Source organism: Pimephales promelas, chromosome 14 (assembly GCF_988280905.1).
Source record: "Pimephales promelas chromosome 14, fPimPro1.hap1.1, whole genome shotgun sequence".
Classification (NCBI taxonomy): domain Eukaryota; kingdom Metazoa; phylum Chordata; class Actinopteri; order Cypriniformes; family Leuciscidae; genus Pimephales; species Pimephales promelas.
In genome coordinates this window covers 24,636,912-24,660,608 of record NC_142782.1, presented here as the reverse complement: position 1 = coordinate 24,660,608, position 23,697 = coordinate 24,636,912, and the positions used below count along the sequence as shown (strand labels likewise).

The following is a 23,697-nucleotide window of genomic DNA, read 5'->3' as shown; positions in this document are numbered from 1 at the left end:
GTGCAAGTCAGGCAATTTTTGATCAACAGTATGTTGAAACAAACATTTATATTTGAGTAATTTTCCCGACAATTAAAAGCCCATAGAATCATTCTCAGACTTTTTATAAAAGAGAACTATGTAGGCCTAAATGAGGATTTCAAAAGCAATATAGCAAGTTACACAGAAACTGCGCTTCACGTCATGGTCCTGCATGGTCACCCAGCCATTTTTTAAAACATGATTAAATACTCTACCTACAGCCAACTTCTGTTTTAATTTAAACACTGTCCGGTAAACCGCCCCATGATCTATTCAGTAAAAAAAAAATCAATTAATCCCCACCATCAGTAAATTGCTCATGCTTTCGAAACGTGAGAGTCCGCGCACCCCGTGACCTTGTTTTGACCAATCAGAAGCGCCATTGCGCTCACTAGGAAATCCTCATTGAGAGAATTGCATTGAGCTAAGAACAGCAACAGAGAGCCAAAACAGAGCAGGCGCAGTACACGAGCGTCTTATGAAGGCAGCTTGACCGTCTGTGAGCCAGACTGAATCGGTGAAAAAGCATTATTTTTTGCTGTGAGACTCTCGCCATGTCGTGAGAAGAGATGGTCCTGTCTTCGGGACTGACATAACGGTCAAAGGTAAAGCGTTCGAGCCGCGTATTTATTTCTATATGCTTTATTTATTGGCTTGTAAAAAACGCCTTACATAACTTGGGCCGGTGACCTAATTTCTCGTTTGTTTTCCCATTGAAGTTTTTCCAAATGTATTTCTTATATACGTTTTTCTCTGAATATCTCGTTTTTATGGAACATTGTGGGGAACCCGAAATGTATAATTTAGCTGCTACATTAACGTTAAATCTTTTAACTAACTTACAATGTATGTCCGCGCAGTTTCACCTCAATTACTTAGAATTGACCTAATTTCTATTCCAGTAGCCTAGTTAAGTTATATATTAGTGTGTTCGTGGAACATTGTCGCGTGCCACTGTAAAATGTGTGTTTTTTAATGTAAACAAAATTATTACTAAGTAAGTAAGTTACATTTTTTCATCAATGTTTTGCGAAGTACAGTTATGAAAATCTGACCTACCTTTCTTCGTTCCCACAGAATTATTTTAATGTTTAGGTGTTGGTGCTTTTGGTACTATATCCAGATTTTCTTCTGCCTATGAGGTGTCCTATACACATGTTGTACATTTAAAGCTGATAGACAGTTTAAACTATTGGTAATCTTAAATTAGTAGGTCAGCTTTTCAGTAGACAGCCTGCTGCCAGGTTAAATGTCTTTAAATAGATATTAAGGCAAGACTCCATATTATATCTCCATATTAAGCCAGTTTATTAATTCCAATACATTTAAAGACAATAGTTTTATTGCAAATGTTTTGTTATGTGGGCTACATAATAATTAATTAAATATGTACTAATTTGCTACATTTCCAGAACACAAATCTGAACTTTGGTTAAAGCCAGGTTCGAAATTATTATTATTATTATTATTATTCATTTTGTTGACATAATAGAGAAAAAAAAGAGAAAGTTTTTTTAACCAAATGTCTTTTTGGTAAAATCGTTTTATCACTCCATAAATCAGGAAATACAATCAAAAGCCAGAAAAAAAAGATCACTATTTGTTTTTAGGGAAAAAAATGTTTTATAAATCAACCAAATGATACTGTATATGAATAACAAACCATGTGTAAATCCTTTCAGAATATAGAAGATTTGGGGCAACTGAAGTGGAGATTTCTGGCTCAGTGCATGAGAAAACAGCCTTTAAATATGTATTGTAATTGAGATGCAAATAGAAAATGTGTTTTAAGAAGTCTTATAGTCTGAAAGAAGTGTTATTGAACATAGCAAAATATCCCAAAATCTCAAAGTTGACCAGTGCTTGGAAAAAAAGCACTGGTTTGCTGGGTCACTTGGTTTTGCCTGTAGTATCTTGCTTCAAACAAAAATGTAACTGTGCAATAGTGGCTGGTGTATATTATGCACTTTTTGTGATAACACGTGATAACCTGCTTGCATGGAAATTAAGTGGTCCTGTATTATACACATGTAAGCCATGTCCTGTATAATTAGCTATAAAAGTATAGTGTTTGACACTTTTCAAGCAGGGTTCAAAGATGTCCATGATTGTCAGGCAGGCTTCTAAAAAAGTCACATCATTAATGAGAGGCAGTATGGCATTGACATATACAGTATGTATGACTAATATTCAGTCCAGTACAGACGTCACGTCACGCATCTTGAGTCAGACTGAGGAAAAGCCAAGAATTGAATGTCATGGAGTGACTGCTCAGATGGACAGATTTTATGTCCAAATTTGGAGGTTTCCTCTTCCATGAATGGAAAAGCTCAAATCTATACCAAATGGTATCTGAGCAAAATTTTAAAATGGCAATACATTTTTACTGTATAGGTTATTGCGATGATGCTTATGTCTATCAAATAAGAAAGAAAGTCTTACAGACAATGTCATCAGTAGATAATTTAATTCCATTTCTGTTATACGGTGATGTTTTGGAGATTTCCTTAATTTCAGTCTTTTACAACATTTTTCCTGTCTCTGGATCTCAGGAAATGCTGTTTCTAATTATGATACCAACAGTAGGATGAACAAAAAAAAAAGGATAAAATTTGGATTGTAGGGTCCCAAATAAATTATTTATTTTATTTGATACATTTAAATGACAGAAATGTTATGTATTTTCACTTTTCACACTGTTCTTTGATGGTTTTATGGATATTCATTTTATTGTTATTTTGCTTGAGATTATATGAAAAATATTATGCAAATGGCATCCTTTCCAATTAATCAACAGCCTCTAGAATGAATAAATTAACCTGTCCTGATTTAATTTTTTTTTTCTTTTCGGAACAGCGACTCAGTGAACATGGCCCCTAATTCCATCCACTGGTTCCGAAAGGGACTCCGTCTCCATGACAATCCTGCACTTCAGGAGGCAGTGCGTGGGGCAGACACAGTTCGATGTGTCTACTTCCTGGATCCCTGGTTCGCTGGGTCGTCTAACCTTGGTGTCAACAGGTGGAGGTTAGCGCATTTCTACAAGAAAGCATCTTATAATCAACACTCCTTTTGAGTCAGGCACCTGCTGCTTTCATGTAAAGGATTTCAGAATTTGGTTCCAGTCAGATGTGAACAGTCAGATATGCTATTTAAATGCCCACACATTGAGTAATCTGACCACATGGCCATGTATGCAGATCGATCCAGTACTCTAACAGTAATTCACGAAGAAAGTAGGCCAAGTCGCAGACCAGCAGATGCTTTGCTCTCAGAAGACAATCACACAGTCTGTCCTCAGAGCCTGTCATTCAGCTCTGCTCACCTACTGAATGGATACAGTGTGATCTGATTGAATGTTAATGAGAGCTAATTCAGCAGATTAAAAGATGAAGCACCTGTGACTAAATCACCTGTTGAGCTCTTTAATGCAAGAGAAGAGATCGCAGGTCACATTGTGTTTAAAAATAAATTGCCTTTAAAAATAATCATGTAAGTTTATTGCAGTTAGGACACTTTTTCATTGCTATTGTGTACACTACTCATTACATCCTCAAGAGGGACCTGTTTCATGTCAGTGCATCATGTCATAAATGTGCTTGATGTTATGCACAAGAAAATTAGCAGTAACTCAATCAGTTACATTAGTTTTGTCTGTCAATGTGTTTTACTGAGTTAATGATACCTACTCAACGTTAAGGATTTTTTTCTACTAGCCTGATAAAAGTAGTCAATAAAATAAAAAAAATAAAAAAATCATTGGTAAAGTTATTGTTTTCATTGTGTTTAACCCATGCAACCTTAATAAATAAGGTTATAACACCAAATTTCACAATTCTTCAAATTTCACACGAATATGATACCACACAGCAATTTTGAATCATAAATGACACCATCTTGAAGAATCATAACGACATAATGCGATAAATAATACTGCTTTTTTGAGTAAATAAAAATCTTATCAACTGAACTGGACTGATTGTTTTTCACTAGATGTCATGGCCAGTAATGAAATTCTACACTTTATTTTAAAAGACAGACTCTTTTCTCAGACTAGGCATTGAGAGAGTTGTTATGGTTAAAAGTCACTGGGCTAATTTTATGCCCTCCATTGTTGGAGACCATGTGTCCTGCAAATCTAGGCCAGGGCAGTTACATAAGTAATGTTGTATGGCTAGGCAGAGTTCTGGAAAATAGGTTTTCCATCCTCATACTCCCAATAGCTAGTTTTTGTGTTCTGTCTCATTCTTTTGTATTTTATAAATGCAGGTGTGTGTGTTTATATGCGTGTTGGTAGAGTTGTGCAGTTGTGTGTGTCAGTGTGTCGACTGGGCAACCTTGTCTGGTCCCTAATCTGGGCTTTGGTTGCAGACTTAGTGCTGAGTCAGGACGCTAGGACCAAAGTTTGTTCTTACCTGTCGTGACAGTGGGTCTGTTATCTGCTCTGTTGCGCAAGGTTCTGTGCTTGGCCCCCTGCTGTTCAGTCTGTACATATATACTAATAATGCATACTACAGGAAAAGCAATTGAGCACAGAATATGAACGCAACTTGTTTAATTGTACGTTAAGCGTTTTCCTCCCATAGAAAACGATTAATGAGTCTTAAAGGACAAATCCGCCTCAAAATGAACCTTTGGTCTATTAATGAACCATTGGTACCTATTCAACCGTTCTCTGAGATTTGTTTTCATGATAATCGAATGTAAAGAGTTTTTTCTGTAAAAACTGTTTAGCGTATAACGCTAGTATATAGGGCATAGAGTAATGAAAAATAAAAATCACTAGTTAATACCACTAACAAGGCTTAAAATAGCCCACACAAACAGTAGAATAATGCGGGTCCCTACATGCAGAACGAAGCATTGAGAACTTTGTAAGTGTACAGACCATTTAATAAGAAGATACTATATAAAGACAGTCCACTTTGCGTATATAGGCAGGAGCCATCTTTGGAAAACAGTCTCGACAAGTCGAACCATGAACGCCGTTCATACAGTTCAGAAGTTTGCTGAACTTCATACACGCCAAGTGAGCTGAACTGTATGAAGTTCAGCGAACTTCTGAACTGTATGAACAGCGTTAGTGTCGTTAGCTGCAGTGCCGTCACATACAGTAGACTGTATATAAAAAGGAGAGAGGCTCGGGAGTGCCGATCCGGAGACTTCACATAGAAATAGGAATACTGGCCTTCAAAGGTATTAGCAAAACCTGACAAGTAGATCATTGTAATGTGTGATTACAACCCCTTCACACACAGGCAATAAAAAGGATTCATTTTAGAAGAAAAGTTACATATAGCACCTTTTAATCATCTTTTTCCTGATTTATTCATTTGCTTTCTTTAAAGACTCTAGTACTTATGTCCCTTTAGCTGGTAAGGCAGATGTGCATAGCAGTTAAGCTCCTAACATTTTAAACAGGTCATGAATGAACAGATTTGTGAATGGAAACTTAGAGTATCTGTATGTTTGAGGGACAGCTTGCAGAACAGGTAAATCCTCAGGGATTTGCTGTTGATCAGTAGTTCTCTAACTTTTCAGGCCAAGTCCATGGTCTAGTCAAATCAGGACATGTCAGTACCATCTGTTCACTACAGTGTTCACTATATTTGGGAATTTGAATCAATATAGCCAATCTACATTTGTAAAGCATAAAAAAGTCTAATAAATTGTGAATGGCAATAGTTCCTAGCAGTAATGTTTAGGCAGTGCTCAAATTTAAGGGTTTTAAAATATAATACTAGTCTGTATAATACAAGTCAGTCATGTTAAATTTTGTTTTTTATCCTGACAGATTTCTCCTGCAGTGCCTGGATGATCTTGATTCCAATCTAAGAAAACTCAATTCCCGCCTTTTTGTCATCCGAGGACAACCAGCCAATGTTTTTCCACGCCTTTTCAAGGTAAAATTCTTTAGTTAGAAATACAGTCCTTGAATGTAGTGTCAATAATATTTAAATATAAATAACAAATAACTTGCAGTATTTCTTTCTGAAAGCCACACATTACAATTTAGTTTAATCCACTGGCCTGACTTTTTTGAAAAAACTATCCATTGTTTGTAATTTGATTTTGCAGGAATGGAAAATATCCAGGTTGACCTTTGAGTATGACTCCGAGCCATTTGGGAAGGAGAGGGATGCAGCTATTAAAAAGCTTGCAATGGAAGCTGGAGTTGAAGTCATTGTCAAGACCTCACACACCCTTTACAATCTTGATAAGTAAGAGTTATTTTCATTAAATCTGAAATGATTTTGAATACTTCTATACCTGCTTAATGTGCAATTTTAAGTAAGCCATTTGTAGGTTGATTTTGCCCAAAAAGTGTTAACACTCAGGCATCCCATTAGCCCAACAGTAACTTTTGCTCAACCAAATGGCACTTGGGGAGAGTTCAGGAAGCATGTTTGATATTTACTTGTTTGTTTGTTTGTTTATTTATTCTCTAAGCAACAAACCCCACCCCTAATCCTACCCATCTCTACCCCCTGATCCCTAACCCCTAATCCTACCCATCTCCACCCCCTGATGCCTAACCCCACCCTTAATCCTACCCATGTCCACCCCTTAGATCTGGATCCAACACCACCCCCTAGATCTCTACATCACTAACATCTAAATGTAACATCACTTGTTGGAGCATTAGTTTTGCTATATATTCTTTTACATTTGATTTATTTAGCTATATTCTTTTTTACATTCATTTTATATTTTATTTATTTTTTAATTAGTTTACCATCTCCATTATTTCAGGATCATTGAACAAAATGGTGGTCAGCCTCCCCTCACATACAAACGTTTCCAGACTCTTATCAGCCGAATGGACCCACCGGAGATGCCAGTGGAAACCCTCTCCAACACCATTATGGGCTGCTGCGTCACACCTGTCTCTGATGACCATGGGGACAAATATGGTGTGCCATCCCTGGAAGAACTAGGTGAGCTAAATGAGCTTTATCTGTCAGGTTTCAGGTGAATTTTAGTTAAGTCAGTTTGGAAAGGTGATTAAAATGAATTTTAAAAATAAAGATTCTCAGTATATTGGAAACCATTTTAAAATTAAATACACTTGACCTAAATGAAACAATCGCTGTGTCCATTTCCTGTGATCTAACAGATTCACAAGTTTCATAAACTGCAACATAAGAACCCATCAGGTTATGCAAGATTAGTATTGGTTCTTTAACCCACATTATCTTGATTCAGGATTTGACATTGAGGGACTACCTTCTGCTGTCTGGCCAGGAGGTGAAACAGAGGCATTAACAAGGATTGAAAGGCATCTGGAGCGAAAGGTGTGATCACATATAGATGTACAGCAGGGGACTCAAACTCTTATTACCTGGAGCCATATGCCTGGTGGTGTTTAACAGCTAAAACAAATTCAACAGATGGTAGTTTTACAACAATGAATTTTCACTATATAGGCCTGGTTTTACAGTTATTAATGGACCTTTTCAGATACATTAGGCAAATGTTATGCTTTAACAGATCTATGGGAAAACAGGCTAAAAGTGAATTATTATGATTTTTTTGCTTTTAACTTCAGATATATTCAGATAAAGAGCCCCTATCATAGCATTTGAAATGTTCCTATTTTTGTTTTAGGAGTTCCCAAAATAGTTTAACGTGCATGCAAGGATAAAAAACACTTTATTTGTCTTATAATATGCATTTATTTTTAACTGATTTGCTCATTCAGTGAGCAAATCAGTTCGTTCGACGATTCATTTTCCCAAACACCTCCTTAATTGAGTGACGCGAATCTGCGGCGATTGGACAAATGACCCAGTCAGTTGTTATTGGTAAACCGTAGGCAGAGACTGTCGGCAACGGAACGCCCATAACCAGGATTATAGCTTGTCAAGTGTTGAAAATTGTCTCGTTTCAAAAACAATTAATTTCTTAGACTCAGAGTCAAATCTCACTTTTGAAAGACAATAACTTTATATACGGTGCACTTTCAGATATAAATCTTTGTAGGATGTTTTCATTCCCTTAGAGCTATATTCCACACTACATGAACAGTCATTTTCAAAAATACATGATTTCAAAAATCTCTTTAAAGAAGCACCACCTTAACAGGATAGTTCACCCAAAAATGTATATTGTCATTTGCTCACCCTCTCTTCTAAGACTTTACATTTTCCCTCCTTACTCATGTTTTTCCAGGCTTGGGTTGCAAATTTTGAAAGACCCAGAATGAATGCCAACTCTTTGTTGGCCAGTCCGACTGGCCTGAGTCCCTACCTCCGTTTCGGCTGCCTATCCTGCCGCCTCTTCTATTTTAAACTCACAGACCTCTACAGGAAGGTACAGACATGATTCTACACTAACTATCTGTGTATAAACCTAGTGTGCTGCCATTGTTTCACTTTTTAATACAGGTGAATTGATTAGGTGTGGGCAGTAATGCTATACATCTTATATAGGAATCTCAATGTTATTTTCTTCTGGAAAATTAAGCCTAAAATGCTTTATATGTTAGATAAATCAATATAAATATCTATGTGTGAAATTTCTCCTTTCAGGTAAAGAAAACCAGCACTCCTCCACTCTCCCTCTACGGTCAGCTGCTGTGGAGGGAATTTTTCTACACTGCTGCCACCACCAACCCACGATTTGATAAGATGGAAGGCAACCCGATCTGTGTGCGCATCCCCTGGGACAAGAACCCAGAGGCTTTGGCCAAGTGGGCTGAAGCTAAGACAGGTTTTCCCTGGATCGATGCTATCATGACCCAGTTGCGGCAGGAAGGCTGGATCCACCACCTGGCTCGTCATGCTGTCGCTTGTTTTCTCACTCGTGGCGACCTTTGGATCAGTTGGGAAGAGGGCATGAAGGTGCATCTCTTACATACATGCATATATGTATAAATGTGTGTCACCAGATCTCAACCCAATAGAGCATCTTTGGGATGTGGTGGAACGGGAGCTTTACTACATTTTATTAAAGTAAAAATGCTAAATAATAAAAAAAAGATAATTGATCTCATAGTACAATACTATATTAAGTTTTTTTTTTTTTAGACATTTATAATGAACATTTTTCACCGTATATATTGACCGTAATGAATTAAAATATATAGCTTCCTTTTAGGGTTGAGTCCCTTGCTCATGGAAGATCATATTGTGAGATCTGTGAAATTTAAAATATTAAAACTCGTGTTATAGAGCAGGGGTTAGCAAACTAATCCACATATTCGAATTTTTAAATTGCATGGCAAAAACCCTCTTTCAGCGTGTTTTATTAACTGAATAAGTCCATTTACATGTGCAACCTATTGCAGAGAGAGAAGACTAGTTTCAACCACACCTTTTTCAATACGAGTTGATCCGTTCCGCTCTTTCAGTGGGCCGCTCTGCATGGGTCAGTTGAATAACACTGTCCCACTTGTGCTCATGGCGGTGATGCATTATGGTCTGCTTTTTTGTTCTCAGAATAATACGTTGAATACATGAGAAGGATGTTTAATGAGAATGAGATCTATTTATTGAAATTTAAAAATGGCACTTGTCATGTCAGAAAGGTTGGAATGAAAAGCCATGAAAAAAAAAAAAAGACTAACTGACTAACCCCAAACATTTTAATGGTAGGGCAATCGGTCTAATTTTAATGGGTCTGACTGCAATTTTATCAATATCAACCATCTCTGATCGGTTTCAGAGTAATGGTAGTTATGATTGACAGGTGTTTGAGGAGCTTCTTTTGGATGCTGACTGGAGCGTGAATGCAGGCAGCTGGATGTGGCTCTCCTGTAGCTCTTTCTTTCAACAGTTCTTTCATTGCTACTGTCCAGTGAGTTTCGGCAGACGCACCGACCCTAACGGCGATTTCATTAGGTTGGTAACATTCCCAAACATGCACACTAATCCCTGGCTGAATTACCTGCTTTCACCAAAGGACCCTTGTTTAAAATCTAGAATGCATAAAAATTAACCAGATTAATAAAACAAGGCAACATTTAAAGTAACTCCATTAGAAGAATGTATATGCATAATACACAACTTTTATTGTACTGTAGGGCAGTATTTTTCAGTATCATTTGAGGTCTAGAATTGTATAAGTACCTTCCTGTATAAATTAGTCAGGAAAGCTAGCCTGTCCCATGTAGTCTCTTTTTGTTTGAACCTGAGGCCTTCTAGTTCCAGAATTTGGTATTCCAGGATTTTGGACTTTCCCAACACATTATTGGCCACATCAAGAAACAGATGTTTGCTTGTGAACATTTCTTACCACATTTTGTAGCTCACATGTGTTTTATCCAAAAGGTTGTACTGTATGGTTTTGTGTTTCTTGTGTCTAGTTGTTTTGCGGATTGGGTGAAAAGTTCAGCTTTCCCTTTCCGCTTTGTGAATTGTGGTTGATTGGTTTTAAGACGAAAGCCCTTCTCAGCCAAAGCATTTGGAAACCTGTTAGCTGTGAATGTGGTTGGAAGCGTGATGCTTTATCAGTGGGAAATATAGTAGCCTGTTCTTTTTGCTCGGTAGCATCTTGTTTCATCAAAAGGTATTTTAACTGCTTGGTAGGAAAATGTTCAAAGCATGGTCTGTTTGCATGACAGACCAGGTCGCAATGCATTTCCAGAGAGGATGACAGGAGGTGAAGCCCAACGCCAGAGCAAACGACTTTAATCTAGCTCTGGCACACGTCTCCTCATCAGACTCTTTTTGAAATGTTTAGCATTCTTCTAGGCGTTGAATGTAGCCCTACTTGTGCAAGAGAACAAGAGTCCTCGCCTTCAGCGCACCACCATCCCAGCGAAGTCGTTCACGGTCCATAGGTCATCCTGCAATTTCTCAAATCTGCTTCTGTAGATGTAACGTGTTTCTGGTCATTTGCATGTTCAGGCAGGATGTGACTGTTCCTGGTAAAAGGGGTCTGATCTCTTGGCAAAACGAGGGGGCCACCCAGCAGTAAAGGACAGTTTACTGTGTTTCTTCTTCGGCAGCTAGCAGGTTTCTCTGCTTTGGCTCGGGATCGCTGTCGTCTCAAAAACGATCAGTGGCAGTGCGAGGGGCAGGGAGCGAACTGAACCTCTCACTCAGCCCTGCGTTTCGATTTTTTTGAAGCGGGTGGGATGGGGTTGTGGGAGGGTGCTGTGTCATTGGATCTGGAGGTATTGGGAGGGTCTGGTCACTGCCTCTTTCTAATGCGTGTTGTAGTAGGAATCTCCGTAATAGGCGGGACCTGTTGCCCTGTTTAAACTGCGTCCGTCTGACTGCAAGCAGTGCCTCCTGCAGCCCTCTGTCCCCACGCTCTGGTAAGGTGGAGCACCTTAGGTAGGTGGCCTTTTCTGTCCCTGGGACCTGGAGGAGTGATGCAAGACCTGATTTTAGTAGAGCCTTACTGAATTTCCAGTTGTTTTCTCTTTTTGTTGTTGTGATGGTGTTGACCGTTTCATTAGTAGTATGAATTGGCTCATATCTATAAATTCACAAACTCAATTAAATGTGACTTACAATTGTGAGATTCTTGTAAATTAATCACTAACACGCTTCATTCTTGGTGCTTGTCGTAATCGGAGAAACCGTGTTCTTGTTCTAGCCACTTTTTCAAACCTGGGTATCCAATGACCATCTCGCGTAACCTTTCTCGTGTTTATGATGAGACTGGTTTAATCTCTTTGTACTTTCAGACGATATTTACCCATTCTCCGAGGTTTCCCTGCCAAATATATCTACGACCCGTGGAATGCCCCAGACTCAGTGCAGGCCGCTGCCAAGTGCATCATCGGCGTCCACTACCCCAAACCAATGGTAAACCACGCTGAAGCAAGCCGCCTCAATATCGAGAGGATGAAGCAGATCTACCAACAACTTTCCCGCTACAGAGGACTTGGCAAGAATTTTATTTCTTGAAACAAATAGCTAGCTTACATGCAATCACGTTTATCCCTGAAAAGAAGCCTTGTGCAATTATGACTTCAAAATTGGCTGTATGAAACAGCTTTATGTGGAAATAGAGGAAAAGTGTTTTCTAGCAAATTTATTGGTACATTATAGCAGTGGAGGACAATTCTACTTTTTATGTTATTTTTCCAGGACTTCTGGCCTCCGTACCATCCACACACAACGGAAATGGGAATGGTATGGCGTACTACCCAGGGGAACAGCAGTCCGGGACCAATACACCAGGTGAAAGTCATTATTTTTCCCCTCTTAATTTGAGATTACAAAGTAGTAACAACTTCTACTTGTGGCCTATGACTAGTTCTTAAAAAGTCTGAGAAATAGTCACAGGGAACAAAGGATAACATAACTTTATGGCTAAGAACTTATTTTTTTATACCAAGGTTTTTATCTTGAATAATTGAATAATTGATTATAATAATATATAATATACAATAATTGTTTTTTTATATATATAGTATGATATGTTATTATGTGCACGACACAGACACAAATGAATTTGTTTCCAAAACTTGTTAATTTTTGGCCACATTGTACTAATTAATTCCCCAAATAGTGAACATGATTTAACAAATTACTATATACTTATGTACTAAGGAATTGACCTAAAATTGACTATGACCTAAAATTCGAAATTCTAAAAATCTATTCCCACGTTATCTTTGGGTTTCCCCCCCTGCATGTCATGTGCTGAGCACCATACTTATGTGGTTTAAATTGTTTTTATGACATCTCAATAGCACCAGCTGTATCGGGCAGTTCTGTTGCCAGTGGTAACAGAAGTGGAAGTATTCAGCTGAACTTTGTCAGTGAAGAACACAAGGGACCAAGTGGAATTCAGCAACAAAAACAGCAGCAATTAGGTGCCAACTTGAACACTAATATAATACACTACTAGCCTTATAGTTACAAAATATTATTTGCAAAATTAGCTGCAAGACATTATAATTTTTTTTTTTTCATGCTGTCCTTCTTCTCTTGCTTGTTTCCAAGGACAAGGATACCACTACATGCCTGACACGGAGCACAACAGTCAACTTTACCAATGTAATGTCTCACATGACATGGCAGGCCCCCAACATTCAGGTAATGGTCATGTATGTAATACGAGTATGATACAGTAAAACAAAATGGTTAAAAACATGTTTTTTAAGGAAATTGCTTTATATAATAGTATAGTAAGTGGTAGAATGAACGGGTCATGTGTTGATTAAAAAGATGATGTTGATTTTTTTATAAGTGGGGGAGGGGTTAGGCAATTCGTTCCACCATCAGTCCAAGTGACGGCCCGTGAAAGTGATTTTGTGTCTCTTTGGGATGGCACCACTATGTGCCATTCACTTGCAAAACGCAAGCTTCTGGAGGGCATGTAGGTCTGAAGTAATGAGTTTAGGTAATTGGATCCAGGGCCAGTGGTTGTTCTGTAGGCAAACATCAGTGCCTTGAATTTGATGCGAGCGACTGTTGGCAACCAGTGCAAATTGATTTTGAGGTGTGACGTGTGCTCTCTGCAGGACACCTGCTGCACACAGGTGGAAACGTGACAGGGAAGAGGGAGAGAGAGTCGGAACGAGATCTTGAAGGTGAAGATGACACCCTTTCCATCTCTCACAAGTTACAACGGAAAATTGCTGAGGTCACTCACTTTGGGAGCCAGTCAAGTATGGAAAAATGAACTCCGTTAAATCCTTACTGTACTGTATAAATACATATAAAAGATATCGCAATGCATTTGAGATGGATATGTTTCTGTTCTCTTTCCAGAAGAGTTAAATGGACATGTTGTACTGAGCAGAACCGATTCAAACGAAGCAGTCTGAATGGGACTGACTTTCTCCATTTGAGTTTAGATCTGTCACTTAAACAACTCCTGTTTCACACTGGACGCGCAAGCAGTGCGGTGGCAGCGCAGAAGCTGTGCGTATGCAGAGTGGGAGCAGCACTCGCCTGATGTGCTTTCACACTAGCTGTGTTTGTCACGCGCACGCTGAACCGCGGCTTGTGTACTGGAAATACAGGTGTATCGTCCATTCTGTCACCTTTTCCGGTGTTTTCCTCCGACCCTTGTCTGCAATGTGCTTTGATTTATGATTAGCAGCATACTCTGCTGGGATGCGACCGTGTTCCCCTCTGCCCCACACATGTAACATGCTGTATATAGGTTGTTTACATGATAAAAGCCATTTTAATATTACAATATCTTGTACCTCTAGTTTTAATTATTTTAACAGGCCTTTAAAGTTTGGGCAAAAGCTCCTGGCAGTGATGTTTTTTTTTGAGTATTTTAAGTCTTTTTTTTTTTCACAGAACTGAATGTCATATGGTGATTGTGAATATGATTTTATGATAAAATGTGTTATTTTTCATGTTAAACAGGTCAATTTCTATCAAGAACAATGCACTTTGGCTTTAATTCAGCGTGAGTGGCGCAGCAAAAATAGACCTGTTAACATGGCCGTCGGAAAAAAATATGCGCTGCTTGCTCTCTGTTTACGCGTGCGGTGTGAAACTGGCCTAAAGCTTTGGGAAAAATCAATTTGACATTTATTTTTATTTCTTCTTTTCCCCCCATTGTTTCTCTAATACCTAAACCCTTTACTCTTTTGGTTATCTTTGTGATTTTTTTTCATCATTGCACAGGGAAGGGTTTTGCTTACTGTCAAGTGAACCTTACCAATTGGGATAAATGTATCAGATTTGATCAAGCAGATCTGAGCTTCATTGTACACACATCGCAGCTAGGATTTTTTAAAGTATTTTTGCAGTTTGGCTGGCTCCAGCACCAGCCATCGGTTGAAAAAATAAACAATCGTCACAAAACACATTTGTACCTATTTCTCTGACATTTTCTCATTTTACAGTTTCACTGATTCTCAATCGAGTGGTGTATGTACCACTTTTTGTAAACACAAATTTATATAAACAGGCATATTTTTTTATTGGCGTTTAATTTTTTTTTATTGGCATGTCTTTGCCAGTTTAATGTATTAGTGTTTCAATTTACTCAGAATGCATATATATATATGGATCAAAAATGTTTTAAAATGGGGTTTAAAGATTTCTAGATTTCAAAACCATTCCCATGAATTGCTGATTTTAGACCCTCGTGTTTTAACCTATTTGTACATTCTATCAGGAACAAAACTTTGGTGGACCACAGTTCTTGAATGTTTTTAAATGGGCTACAATGGTCCATTAAATGCATCTATTCTATAGATTAGCTACAGTATCTTATTTCATGCTTCTGTCATGCTTGGCAGACACACATAGACAGCTGACCTTCACGGTCAGGCCTTAAACACTGATACACAAAAAAAGCTAAAACTCTGCCAAAGCCTGGAAATGACTCTGGAAAAGAATTTTCATTGATCACTGCATATGTGAAGCAAACATTTATGCATCTGTATGAAGGTAATGTATTAAAATGGAACGAGGACACCCTGTTGTCTCTATACCCTTAAAATCTCTTAAAATGTTTTTTTTTCTTTTATCCCAAATATTTTAAATTTGTCTGTTTGTGCCTATTCAGCTAAAGCAAAACTGTCTAGAAGCATCATCTGACAGTATTGGTTATAAAATGACATTTTTACATTGACTGACATTCCAAAAAAAAAAAGAAAGAAGCAAAACACTAAATTGACAATCACATTTTTTGTTTTGTTTTTCATTGTGATATTGGTTTTGATGCCGTCTTGTTTTCTTTTTTTCTTTCCTCTTCTGTAACTTAAAAAAATGAAAGTAATTATCATCTGATTTATAATCTAATCACACTGGCCTTTCTTCTCGGAAGGTAACTAATTAGGATTATGAAAATGTTCAGCCTCTGTCTAGACCTCAATTGCTCTATACCAAATGACTCCAACAGACCAAATATAATTTATCAGATTAAGCTGTTGTTTTTCCACCAGATTGCCCAGATTTTATTATTATTTTTAATTAATCTCTGGAAAAAACGACATTCTTTAAAATAATAATAATAATTCAGTACTAGCAAATCTTAGAACTAACAATATTAAGGATGGTGAGACGACTTGTGATAAATTCACCACAATGTACAGTGTCTCCAACAGATGTCTTAATGACAACTCGTGTGTATGTGTGTATAAATAGACCACATGTTTGGCCCTCAAATTAACAGGTAGTTTATCATGGTGATCTGGCAACCTCTAACTGAACTGTACTAATAGCTGTTGGGCCTGAATTTGTTTGTGTTGCTGGATCTGCTTTGACACTGTAAATGTGGCTGTTGCTGACCGTTCTAAAATGAATGTTTTCATATGGCATTTGTAGAGACCTCAGTGCTTTTTGAGTAATATCTGTGTTGTTATGCTTTGTCACAGCAAAAGTGAATCATTTCAGTTTTCTCTTTTTCTTTTTTTTCTGTGAAATAAATGTGACGTTTAGTCTAAATCTTGTCCCCAAGTCTGTGTACAGCAAAACAAATTCAGTTTCAATTAGATTTATTAATTTTTGTTCTTACCAGTGTTTTTGTTTTACCAAATAATGGTAAACTTTGATCATGTGGCTCACCCTGCATGTACGCACACTTCGTACCATTAGTTCATAAAACACTTTTTTTTAAAAATTTATTAAGAAAATGAATTAGGATATCAGTTAAAGCTTAGTTTTAGGGGAAGATTAAGGGCAAGGTAAGACAAAGAAAAAGAAAGAGTGATGATAGAGCAGGATAATCTACTGCTAACATAATCTACTGACTTGTTTTTAAAGATATCCTTTTTTTCCCCTTCAGACGACAAGCTAATCTTGCAATGAACAGCTGTGACCACTGGAGGGCACTGTTGATACTTTTTTTAAATTTCATTTTGCGTCGTGTGGGTTTGTTTGTCCTATGCCAGGGGTCGGCAACGTCGGTTCCGGAGAGTTTGGCTCCAACTCCGAAAAAAACAACACCTGCTTGTTGTAATACCTTCATTAGCTGTTTCAGGTGATTTGATTTGGAGCTAAACTCTGCAGGAGTCAGGGCCGACGTTTCCTCTGTCAATATAGGCTAGCATAAAAGACTACTTTTAAAATCATAAATACCGATCCCAAACTTTTGAACGGCAGTCTATACATGTATAGACACACACATAAATATTTTGACGTGTCTTATCATGGACGTACGATGGAAATAGCCTACGTCCTCATATTTTGAGAATATGATAGTTTAGTTTTTCTAACACGAAGTGAGGAAAAAAAGTTTTCCTCTGTATTGCAATCACTATTGCTGTTCTGACTATTGAAGTTTGCAAAGCTTTTGTCATTTGAATTAAAAGTAAGAAGACTTGAGATTAAATTGAAAGAAAACTGACCAATACAATAGGCCTATCCTATGATTTTTGGACTGAATATTAGGCTACTTCGGTTGTGATCTGTTTCTCACAACCAATTGTTGGACGGACTGTGTGGTTTATTCACACAGTGCAATTCTGTTCTCTATTGGAACCTTGGCACACAACAGGAAGGGGAAAAAAGGGTTGAGATGTCCTGAGCCCTCGAGAAGCAGGGAAATGTGGCCTCCCCGGGAACCACTGCAGAACTACTCTTGTTTTTAGATTGCCAAGTGCCTTGAATACACAAGTATGACAAGAAAGTGCAATGGAAAACTTTTTTTTTCTATCCTTAAACTGGCATCGTGATTTAGTGAATCAGAATGAAACTCACTAGCATTTCCTGTCTTCTATATTCGCGGTGGTCCATGGCTCCGGTTGCGTTGTGTTTTTCTGTGCCCAGTACCTCAGTCCAGACCCTGATTTGTATGTTAGTGTACTCAAGGGGCCAAAACTAGTTGCCACAGCAACCATGTTGAATCTCTCACGGACCCCCCGTCCCCTTCCACCCCCTCTCAGAACTCTGCGAAACAAAACAAACATTGTCCCTTAACAAGGCGCGGAGAGACAGCGTTCTGTTCAGAAGTGCAGGACATTCAGGTCATATTAGTCCTTCCTCATTGAGTTTAGTCTGAGAATAAGAGAGAGCCTGCACACAGGACACTCACCACTTTCTCACGTCTGCTGAGGGTGACTTGAAACGGGAAGCCCTGGATTCACCCCACCAGTCTGTCATCTTGGCCATGCCAAAATAGCTCTGAAAGACACACAAATATTTGATGAGTGCATCCTTCAGAGCTAAAGAATTGTCAGTAGCTGGGGTTCGAGTTCTGAGGCTTTCATCTGTTAATGCACATTTCAGTGCTAATGTAAAGTAAGCACACATTCTGAAAAATGAGGGTTCCAATTGGTTTTCGTAGTGATGCCATAGAACCATACATTTCAGTGAACATTTAAATTTACATTTTCTCTTGACCATAGGCCATATTGACAAAATACCATCTCAAAACATTGAATTAATGGCAATGCTTTTCTTAAAAGCATATCAGACATTTTCACTATTCATTAAATTCTGTAGGCTAATTAAGTATAAAACCATTTGAATTCACAATGTTGCTATTATGACATATCATCAGTTAAAGTCAATTGTACTATATTGATATGCCTATAAGTTAAATCTTTTAGATCCTTCTCTTTTACTGGGATTCTGCTTAGTTTGTCATCGATTATTCAACTATAAAAAAAATGAAATTGTCAGAAAACCACAAAAAAGGACTATATAGTATATAAGGAAATATATAAATATTAAAAAGAATGATATCAAAAGTCATTTCTATTCTCTACAGTACATGTTAAACCCAAACTGACAGTCCTGGAAGTTCCCTCAATAACTCATGACATACTGACTGTTTGACAGACCACATTTAACAACGTGAAAGCTGTCATGCTTAATTGAACAGTGAAACGAAGTGCCTTTGAATGTAATTAATTTAACATGAAGCAAATAGCAATTTTACTTCCCAAATCCAAAAACGAACGTCAGAACTACCTCTCCTAATGGATGTGTTTTGTTTAATTTCGATGATTTACTGTAGTATAATGCTTCCTGTCGCGTTGACATGGAGTGTTGTGAGGTGAGTTGTTGATTTGTGGCACAAACTTCATTACAGGGAACAGAGCCTCGTCTGTTCTCCTTCAGTCATTATGGCCAGTGGAGCTCCTCTCTTAAAGCCCTGCTCAATTCTCTAATGAGGCCATTCTCTACCTCTCTCACTTGTCTTCTGAATCTCTGACAGGCTCTGAGTGTTAGCCAAAACCACAACCCCCCCTCCCCCCATGTCGGTCTAAACATTTGAGTCTTTGATTCGGATTATGATCTTTCACGGTCGTCAATGTTAGATGATCAGCTTGAAGATGAGTTTTTTGAGATCCTGTCTGCAAAAACACTTCTTTTATATGGCCAATGACTCCTTTGAGCGTCTATACTCGCTTCCACATGCACTGGTCAGCACACCGACGAACATGACAAGCATACAAACGTTGTACTATTGACAAATTCTTTGATTCCTTCATTGACAAGAAAAGGTGACAAATCCAAGTGGGTTTTTTGTTCACATTTGGCCATTCTGGAAAAACACGTGAATTTTTTCGACGGTATCTTGGCAACTCAGCCGTAGTCTGGGCATTGATATTCACAGTAGTAGCCTCCATCTCCTTTTCAGAACAATAGGAACCTTATGGGAATGAACAAACCAAGTCTGCGAGGACAAATCTTCTCCCTCAGGCCTTGATGGACTGACATTTGAGAGATTATTTCACTATTATTGACACTATTCACTATTATTGTCACTATATTGACACTATTTCTTGCAATTTCAAAGATGAATGAGACAACATTAATTATTTAAAGGCATTTATTGAATAGAGTTTGATAAACCGTTTATGAACTTTTAAAGAATTTCCTTATGAAAGCAACTATGTGCAAAAGTTTCACTGGTCCCTTGACAAGATTCGCCATTCAATTTCTGTCTTTTCATACAACCATACTACATAACAGGGTTTTTGCTTTCAAAAATAATCTATTTACATTCTAATACAGAGTGCTTATATACAGTACAGAAGTTGACAATCAACAACGTAGAAGAATGGTTCAGTGGTTATGAAAAAGTGGCATTAATTAAAATAAGTGATAAATAAAATTTGCCTGAGTAACAGACAAATACTCCTTACATTTTTGTCATCATATGAACATGATTATGTGTTATTTGTGATATGGTAGTATTCGCTGGATTTCTGATCTCACAATGTTTAGCTAAATACACTTGGTGCTGTAAAATGTATATGTGTCTGTACATAAAAGTAGGAGTATGATTGTGGGACATTTGAAGTCAAAATACCATGACTGAAAGGGAAAGTTCATTCTGTCATCATTTTGTTTTCCCAAACCTGTACAGTATCTTTCCATTTTTTTTTCACTGTTTTTGTCCATACAATAAAAGTCAGTGGGGTCCAAAACAACACTGAACCCCACTGACTATGATTTTGTATGGACAAAAAAATAGACATTTAACAAAAGATCTTCTTTTTTGTTCTCAAAGAGGTAAAATTCACAGAGGTTTGGATGGTGAGTAAATGATTGGGTGAATTATCCATTTCAGACTTTATAGGTACATTAAGCCATCCTGAGATATTATGGGGGGAAAAATGGATTTTTCAAAACTAAAAATGAATTAGTCTTTAGATGCCAAGCTTAGAATGTAATTAAACCATGTAGAATTTCAAACTGGCCTCAGATCAGAACAATGCTAACTTGCTCCAACAACAGTAAGAACTGCAAATGTAAAGATGGCCACTTGTGGACGATGGGACGAAGTGTGGTTCCATGATGTCATCACTTAGGGACAGGATCCCCCTACTCAACTTCCAATAGACAAAATGGTTGAACTGTCCTTGGCTTTGTCGAAAAAAATGGAGGAGACATCATTTGTGGACTTGAGCTTGCCTTCAGCGACATTTTGGGTGGATGAAGAGTTGCTTGGTTGGCATTCTTCACAGCAACAGCAGCAACAGTCCATGAAGGCCTGTCCCAGAGATTTACACAGGCAAAGCAGCAGCACTGGCGTCACGGACGATTTAAAGAACAGGAAAAACTGGTTTATGAGGGCCAGAAGAGAAGACACCTCCTCAGACACCTGGATGGGAGCGTACGCCAGGGTCAGATTGCAAACGTTCTCCGGCAGCGTACAGACGCCATAGACCACCGCTAGAGCCATGACTGTGCAGTTGAGCTGCCGTTCGACCTGATGAGCGTGATGAAGCTTTTGTTTTTTGGACAGGGATCGCTCCTCGGGGCGCTTGGGAGAACTTCCGCTCCCGCCGGACACGTGACAGGTGGCCAGTTGACAGAGCAGGGTGAAGACTACGGGTAGACAGAAGTAACAGCCAAAGTACCACCACATGCGTGCGTCGTGGTAGTTGATAATGAGAGAATAGATGGATTCTGGGAGATCTGGATATGGACTCATGATGCAGGTGTCCACTTGGTCACCCAGAGTAGGTGACGTCACCTGATGCAGCTGCCACAGGAGCAGCTCAGGAGCTGCAAGCACCATGGAGCCAATCCACACCACGGCCAGCTTGGCCAGGACCTTCTGACAGCGCTCAACTCGCCGGGCCTTTGGGAGGGAGCTTGTGGCAGCGTAGAAACGGTCAATGCCCAAAGCACACAGACTGAAGGTTGTCACACCAAGAGACGTTACCTGGAGGGTGTGCAAAAAAAACATTATCGTTATGTTTGTGTTTTTCATTATTTTATTCATGAGATTTATTCAAAATGAATTAGCAGGGATGATAAAAAAAAAAAATCTTCAATACCAATAAGGTGATAATTATTTTGGATCATGACCAAAAACTGATGCACTTAATGTCGCAAATAAATGTTGTGATGGTATTTCCATCAAGAGGTGCGTGGATTTTTGGTCAAGACCTTGTATTGACAATGCAAGAGTCAAGCACTCTGTAAAGTCTACTCCAGCACATCCCAAAGACTTTCAATGAATTTAAATGATTCTTCATGCTCTCTCCCAACCATTCTCTCACAGTTTGAGCCTGAATCTTGACATTGTCATCCAGCAATATGGCCGTGATACGTCTTTCTACATGGTGGTTTAAGAAAAGCTACACGCTCCATCAATAGGGTTAGAAGAACTGTTTGCAAATGAAGAGTTCAGATGCAAAAGCCTCTAAATGCCATTTGAAATTTTCTTCTAAAATGACCATTTTTATCAAGCTTGTATATTTAAGTTCAGTAATTTCACTTAAATGACAATTAATAGGTAATCTTCATTGCCATTTAAGTGAAATTACTGAACTTAAATATACAAGCTTAATAAAAATTATCATTTTAGAAGAAAATTTCAAATGGCACTTAGAGGCTTTTGCATCTGAACTCTTCAAATATATAACATGCTAATCACTGCAATAATCATCCAATCCTCAACTTTTAAGCATTTACCTATTTAAAACCAAACAGCGGTACATATATTTTGATGATTAGTATAAATAATAATCATAGATGTGCATAAGGACTTTTAACGATTTTTAGATATCTTCTACTTGGGTGTTTATAGTTGTTCATTCTGCATGCTATATGAAAACAATGAAGATAAAGATAAAAGGTTAGGTTACAGGGTTTGTAGTGTTAGTAATACAGAAATAATTGTGTACTGGCTAAACTTTTAAATTTTTTAGGTAAATTAAACCATGTTAAAAAGACCACAATTATAAGTAAACTTAAGACTTGGGCCTCACCTCAATGTAAGGCACAACTCTGCAAGAGAAATCCCCCAGCAGTCTCTTACTGGTGAGTTCGTTAAAGACCACCACAGGCAAACAGAAGCACAACACCAGAAAATCCCAAAAAGCCAGACTCGCAAGAAAGTAGTTCCATGCGCTCCTCATGAAGTAATTTTGCCAAACAATGCACATTACGGCCAGATTACCCACGATGCCGAAGGCAAACACCACAAAAGCCAGAAAGAGAATCCCATAGGCGCTGTAAGAGCTGTCAGTGAAGGGAAACAAAGGATTGTGGATTTTTGTGATGCTCCTTTTTGTTGGATTGCTACTAGGGACATGTTCAGCAGTCATGTCAGTGCTGTTTCCAATTTCAGCCAGTGAAGAATTGGGCACATCTGTGAAGGGCAAGTGACTTGTAGTTTGTGTGTCCATGGATCCCTTATCTTCATCTTCCACAGTGAAGAGTTCTTCTTGCTGTGTGCTTTCTTGTGAATCATCTTGATCAAAACTATCCTCTCCTACGGATGTCTTGTCTTGCTCATTCTGCCCAGGCCTTCCTCTTTTTTCCTCTGAAGCCCAAGCACTCAGAAGCAAAGCCAGAGTCATAAAACAAATCAGCTTATAATCTCTCATCCCCATCTTCAATTCAAAGTCCAGTAATATACAAATCAGAGGAAACTACTTTAAAACCAGCACCTAAAACTGAGGTGAGGTCTGCAGAGGCTGGAGTGTAGACCCTGGTGAAGGCACTGCTGCAGTTTGCGATCCCTTGTGCCAAAAGGCTCTGTTTTCTGCAATCCTGTTGGCCACAGAGCAGCTCTCTTAGCAAAGCTATGGATGACTGCTCCCTCTCAATAGGGGTCTATGGAGTCACACCCCCTTTTGCTGTTGTCCCTCACTGACTGATGGGTGTGATTGCCCTCTGCTGGCATCAAAATTAGATTTTAAAGCACTATAATTTCACTATAATGATTATTTACTGCACAATGGTCAAGCTGTGGTAAATTCAAGAGACTACATATTTACAGCATATGCCTATCTTGTCTATCTGCATAAAACCTAACTGTAGCCTATTTGTGTTTAATCTCAATCAACATGTTATCTGTTAAAGAGATAGTTCAGACATAAATGAAAAT

At 38.3% G+C, this 23,697-nt stretch overlaps 2 protein-coding genes across 2 annotated transcripts; one reads left to right on the top strand and one right to left on the bottom strand.

The window, feature by feature from the left end:
- The first annotated feature begins 483 nt into the window (after positions 1 to 483).
- cry3a (cryptochrome circadian regulator 3a) lies at positions 484 to 14,173 on the top strand. The gene is made up of 15 exons (XM_039677998.2): positions 484 to 626; positions 2,878 to 3,048; positions 5,816 to 5,924; positions 6,100 to 6,242; positions 6,775 to 6,959; positions 7,228 to 7,316; positions 8,194 to 8,334; positions 8,553 to 8,864; positions 9,712 to 9,863; positions 11,660 to 11,862; positions 12,066 to 12,158; positions 12,674 to 12,796; positions 12,927 to 13,019; positions 13,448 to 13,594; positions 13,698 to 14,173. The coding sequence occupies exons 2-15, from the start codon at positions 2,891 to 2,893 to the stop codon at positions 13,751 to 13,753; spliced, it is 2,004 nt and encodes a 667-aa protein (XP_039533932.2). The 5' UTR covers positions 484 to 626; positions 2,878 to 2,890; the 3' UTR covers positions 13,754 to 14,173.
- A 6,113-nt stretch (positions 14,174 to 20,286) lies between these two features.
- gpr37l1b (G protein-coupled receptor 37 like 1b) lies at positions 20,287 to 23,376 on the bottom strand. Its single transcript, XM_039678011.2, has 2 exons — positions 22,574 to 23,376; positions 20,287 to 21,522 (listed from the first exon to the last, which is right to left on the bottom strand). Exons 1-2 carry the CDS (start codon positions 23,198 to 23,200, stop codon positions 20,680 to 20,682), a joined length of 1,470 nt encoding a protein of 489 aa, XP_039533945.1. The 5' UTR covers positions 23,201 to 23,376; the 3' UTR covers positions 20,287 to 20,679.
- Positions 23,377 to 23,697: the final 321 nt, after the last annotated feature.